This window comes from Sminthopsis crassicaudata, chromosome 4, assembly GCF_048593235.1.
Source record: "Sminthopsis crassicaudata isolate SCR6 chromosome 4, ASM4859323v1, whole genome shotgun sequence".
Taxonomy (NCBI): domain Eukaryota; kingdom Metazoa; phylum Chordata; class Mammalia; order Dasyuromorphia; family Dasyuridae; genus Sminthopsis; species Sminthopsis crassicaudata.
In genome coordinates this window covers 414048442-414054627 of record NC_133620.1, presented here as the reverse complement: position 1 = coordinate 414054627, position 6186 = coordinate 414048442, and the positions used below count along the sequence as shown (strand labels likewise).

Genomic DNA, 6186 nt, shown 5'->3' with positions numbered 1-6186 from the left:
TGTCTTGTTTTTAAGCAGACAATGTCCTCAGATACCCATCAAATAAAGAACACAACTAGAATGTGGCCCCATAGTATAATATGTAAGTTTCTCATTTGATAATCAAAATAAATTAGGTTGTGTGGTAATAGCTTAATCCTATTTTAAAAAATCTTCAAAAAACAGTTTGGTGGAAATGGATATAAATGTATTGCTAATGAACACTTAAAAGCAAACTTTATGTGATAAGAAGAATAAATCTGAAAACTTACCAATTCCTTTTCAGCCTTTTTGTTGTTCAAAGCTTCAACTCTGGAATCCAGTTCTGCTTGAATTTGGTCTCTTCTTTTCATAACTCCCTTTATATTAAAACATGCAGACATAACATGTTGCAATTCATTCTGTCAATTGTTTCAATAATAATCTTATAAAGCACAATTAATGAGCATTTTAATAAAGTAAACAAATTCTTCTGTTAGGAGGACAAGATTACAATATGGCTTCCTGGTAGTTTGCTTGTTTTTTGTTTGCTTGTATTTGTTTGTTTGTTTTTTTTTTTTTAACTTAGAGCTTTTGTCATGTGATCTTTGGTCAAAGAATTAATAAATTTTTACTTAAAGAATGTCTTTAAAAAGGGCAATATGGTATAGTAGATTGAGTTCTGGATTTAGAATCAGGAAAGCCCAAATGGGAATTCCACCTCTGACACTGAGTAGCTATATGGACAAAGGAAAACTCACGTTATTACAAGTCTTAGTTTCTTTATTTGTAAAAGAATGAGATTGAACTAAATGGCCTGTAAAGTTCTAAATCTCTAGTCCTAAGAATTTTTGGTGCCTATTTGTTTGATTGTTTTTAATTCTTCATTAAAAAGTTAATTTGAAACCAACACCTAAAGGATTTGTTTCTTCAAATCCATCCCATTCTAAGAGGTTTTGTGATATAACTAATGTCTATTTGAATATAGTAAAGAATAATTGCTTATGAAACATTACAGTTATTGTCAGAATAGAGAGGGTTGTAAATTTCAAACAAGAATACACAAAGGCTTAGAGGACAATGTTAGAAAATAACAACATCCAAAATTAAATCTAATAAATAATATAGGGTAGATTACTAGAAGTAACTAACTCTAAAAGGTTATTTGTGGTTATGTTTTTAATAGATTAGAATGGTTCTCAAACCAAGTACTGAGGGTACCATTTTAATGTACAATTTTAACAAAATACATTATGTTCTATATCATGGTATTGAAAATAAAGGAAATATTGGCTTATAGATGACAAACACAAGCTTCAGTTTGAAAGAAGATATATCTCTAAAACTCCATCAAGAATATCAATGTGTTTCCTAGTATTTTCTCAAGACTCTAGTAATAGAATATAATGTATCATAAATGAACTCAACTGTATTACAAAACATGCCCAAGAGATCATAATATAAAAAGCACATGATTATAGATTAACAAACATTTGAATAACTATTGAATAACTAGTATTATATATACACATTTGCACGATACATATGTATATTTATATGGCACTTTGATTGATTATTATATATGTAATATATATCAGTATTTGTAAACATGAGTTCATAATATCAATCACACTTTGGCTCCTGCATAGCTATTAAGTATTTTTAAGTAGATCTGTGTGAACTTAAAGATAATTACACACAAATACAAAAGTGTTACATCCATGAAAAAACAGATCCTCCCTGAATTTTTTCCTTTTCATTTCTCCATATATTTAATATAGTACTTTATACATCTTAGGTAATTAATTAGTGATTTCTGCATAAATAAATGACAGGACAGTGATATACTTGTTAACTAAGTGAGTGAAGATTGGCCCAGGCTATACAATGTGATGCAGTAAAATATCTAAATTCTGGAACACTAATTATATCCTTCTAATTTTAGGGAGCTGAGGCAAGCACAATGTAAAGAGAAGAAGGAGTCAATTTAAGTTTATTAGCTTTAAAAGTTTCTTTGTATTAAGAGTTTTGCAGACTGACTTATAAAAATGTACCACTAAAGCTTTGTGGACTGGTGATTAGAAAATGAGCTGATAGTAAAGGTGAACCAAAGAGTAAAAATTTATCACCAAAAAGCTGCTTCTTTACAAAAACAAATAAGAATTTAGTAATTGTATATGATCCCAGCACTATATTAGGCACTAGACATACAAAAACAAAGAAGAACAATCCCCGACTTCCTAGAACTTTCATTCCAAAGAAGAGACAGCATGTAGTTGTCTGTGATTGATGCAGATATATACAAAATACAAATTTCTGAGCAAAAGTTTCCTTCAGAAGGAGGCACTTGAATGAATTCTAAAGGAAGCCACAGATTCCAAAGTGTCAGAAGAAATAGAACTTGAGGCAAGGGACAAGCTCATCAAAAAGCATAGAGCACTGAGCTGGGGTCATATATGGACTAATAAGAAGGCTGGTATGGCCTAACATATAAGAAGATTGAAAAGGCAGGATAAGGCTTCAAGTCCTAAAAAAAAAGAGTCACTGAGATACTGAGCTTTAGGAAAATCACTTTGAAAGCTGTATGAAACACAGATCTAAAAAGGGAAAAGCATGAGATTGCAGAACAAATAGGAAGTTACTGGAATAATCCAGGCAAGAGGTAATTAGGATTAAGGTCTGAAACAGGATGGATGTTTGTGTGAACAGAAAGGGACATAATCTGATGGATATTATAGACATAGAGACAGGATTTGGTAACTAATTAAATAGGTGGGGTGAGAGAAAGGATTTGAAAATAACACTGACATTGAGAATCTAAATGATTAAAAGGCAGATAAGTGGTATTATAGATAAAGTGCTAGGCCTGGAATCCTAAAGATCTGAATTCAAATGTGACTTCACTTATGTTTATTATTGTTGTCATTCCTTCTAGATTCTGGAAGAGGACAATGACATCAAAAAGCTGATAACTTGCAAGTGAATTGAATTTAAGGGAGGTAAAGCTATATAGAATCATCCATCTTACTCTTATTAGCTGTGTGAGCCTGAGCAAATCAGTTATCCTCTCTCTGTAACAATTTCCATGACTATAAAATAGGAATAAAAATAACTACCAACTCTCAGTCAGGGTTGCTGTGATTGATGATCAAATGAGATAATACTGTATAATTCTCAAGAGCCTAGCACAAAGTAGGCTCTTTAATAAATGATTGTTCCAGACAATTTTCAGATAATGAAATTGAAACTATTTCCACTTATATGAAAGAGTGTTCCAAATCACTACTGATCAGAGAAATGCAAGTTACGACAACTCTGAGATACCACTACACACCTGTCAGATTGGCTAAGATGACAAAAAAAGATAATGAATGTTGGAGGGGCTGTGGGAAAACTGGGACACTGATGCATTGTTGGTGGAGTTGCGAAAGAATCAAGCCATTCTGGAGAACAATCTGGAATTATGCCCAAAAAGTTATCAAACTATGCATACCTTTGATCCAGTAGTGCTACTACTGGGCTTATATCCCAAAGAAATACTAAAGATGGGAAAGTAACCTGTATGTGCCAAAATGTTTGTGGCAGATCTTTTTGTGGTGGCTAGAAACTGCAAAGTGAATGGATGTCCATCAATTGGAGAATGGTTGGGTAAATTATGGTATATGAACGTTATGGAATATTATTGCTCTGTAAGAAATGAACAGCAGGATGAATACAGAGAGGTTTGGAGAGACTTGTATGAACTGATGCAGAGTGAAATGAGCAGAACCAGGAGATCACTATATACTTCAACAACAATACTGTATGAAGACATATTCTGATTGAAGTGGGTTATCTTCAACATAAAGAAGATCCAATTCACTTCCAATTGATCAATGATGGACAGAAACAACTACACCCAGAGAAGGAACACTGGGAATTGAATGTAAACTGTTTGCACTACTATCTTTCTACCCAGGTTACTTATACCTTCGGAATCCAATTCTTACCATGCAACAAGAAAATTGGATTTACACACATATATCGTATCTAGGTTATACTGTAACACATGTAAAATGTATGGGATTGCCTGTCATCGCGGGGAGGGAGTAGAGGGAGGAAGGGGAAAATTTGGAAAAATGAATACAAGGGATAATGTAAAAAAAAAAATACTCATGCATATGTACTGTCAAAAAAATTATGAAATTAATAAAAAATAATAAAAAAAAAAGATTGTTCCCTTTTCTTCCCCTTTTAAGAGGTGGCTGTGCCCTCAAAAGTAACATGGAATTTCACAAAAGGGGAAGACTGAGGAAAGGAAGAGGTTAGAAAGGGATAATGAGTTCTTTTTTAGACATGCTGAGTTGGAGATTTCTTAAGACAAAGTTTGAAATGATCAAAAGATAGTTGGCGATACTTGACAGGAGTTGAGAAGGGCAAAAACTGGAGACAATTTTGAGAGTCACTGGAATATAGATGATAATAGAATCTGTGGAAATGATGAGGTTACCAACAGCAAAAATATAGAGAAAGAAAAAAAGAAGAGACTTAGAAAAAAATTTTGGAAATGCAAATGGTTAGATTCAATGACAAGAATAATAATTAGCCTAGTCAAGAAGATTTAAGAAGAAGAAATCAGACATCCAGTAGGGGAACCAAAAAAAAAAAAAAAAAGTTCTTGAAAATCTACAAGAGAGACTCTCTAGGATGAGATCATTCCCAGTTTCAAAGGCTGCAGGAAAATCATGGAAGATAAAGACAGAAAATGTCAGTAAACTTGGGGATTAAGAAATCATTGGTAAGTTTGGAAAGAGCAGTTTTGGTTGAATGATGAACACAAAAGCAAGACTACAGTGTTTAGAAAAGAGAAAAAAGAAAAAAAAATGGAACCAATGCTTTTTCAAGGATGAGAAAGAAATGAAAGATTTAGGACAGGAATACATTTGGAACCAGTTCTGTGATAACATGATTTTATGGAAATATCCCTTAATTATATCTAATTCATTCTGCACTAACCACACACATCTTGGTTACTTTATAATTTAGTCCTGAAAAGAACTCACTCATTTGGAAGGAACAGCATGTACAGCATACTAAGGTAGCATCACTATGGCAACAATATTTTCCAAACCAGAAACTGGGACAAATGATTTTCTTTTTGAAAAAAAGTCATTAAAAGTATCTTTTCTTTTCTGAAACTGTGACTGTCCATGAAGGTTCAGGGCTTAGAGATGACATATATATTTTGTATCTGGGAATTCAAAGTGGGTTGATCAAAAGAGAAAAGCACAAGGAAACAACTGAGGAAAAAGTATCAGTAACAGTAATAGTAACAGCAGCAGCAGTAGTTAGCAGCAGCAGCAATAATAGTAACAGCAGCAGTAATAGTAGCAGCAGTAGCAAGAATAGTAATAGTAATCAACATCAGCAATAGTAGTATTTGTATAAGTAGGAACAGTAGGATCAGTTCACATTTACATATATTACCTCAGTAGATCCTTACAATAGCCCTAGCAAATAAGTGCTTTTATTATCCCCATTTTACAGATGAGAAAGAAACTGAGGTAGATAGAGGTTAAGTGACCTGTCCAGGATCATACAGATGGTAAGTATGTGAGGAAGGATTTGAATTTAGGTCTTTATGATTCCAGGTCCAGCACTTTTATCCACTGAATCACCTAATTGCTTTACCACAAGCTGGTTTTCTAATTTGTCAACTGGATAAAATACAGACCAAGAAGCAGATAAAATAAAGTTCACAAGTCTATCAAGCTAAGAATTAGAATTTGCTTGAGGGCAATACATCACATCAACTCCAGTTTGTATAACTAGCTAACCTCTTTCTCATCTCTCAATTTCATTAGCAATTATGCAATGAAATGTACTCATTACACAAATATACATGCATATATAAACACACAGAATACTAAAACTTATTATCAAGCTACTCAGTATCTTTGACATTTGATTTCCTTATTTATAAAAAGGTGATCTCAATACCTTCCTTGCCTATTTCACAAAGAACGTAGATTTGAAAATCAATGTGAGGAGGTACTGAGTAAGTGCCATTGGCAGAAAAAGACTGAAATATTGATGAAATTACTCCCTTGAAGGACACTGATGATAGTCCCACCTTCTGTGAAGGTCATGAGTAGTCCCACCTTGTTATGTCCAATCAGAAATCTGAGTTATGTCAAACTCCTGAAGTTAAATTTCTCCTGTAAATCTATCCATAGCTCATGCCATCTT

At 33.1% G+C, this 6186-nt stretch overlaps 1 protein-coding gene across 2 annotated transcripts in view; it reads right to left on the bottom strand.

The window, feature by feature from the left end:
- SNX7 (sorting nexin 7) overlaps positions 1-6186 on the bottom strand; it is a 135447-nt gene that overhangs the window by 65339 nt on the left and 63922 nt on the right. Inside the window, exon 7 of one of the 2 annotated variants that reach the window (XM_074262760.1) lies at positions 252-338. The exons of the other annotated variant lie outside the window; for it this stretch is intronic. Coding sequence (XP_074118861.1) covers positions 252-338 — 87 coding nt within the window. The remainder of the gene's footprint in view (positions 1-251; positions 339-6186) is intronic. 2 annotated transcript variants of the gene reach the window in all.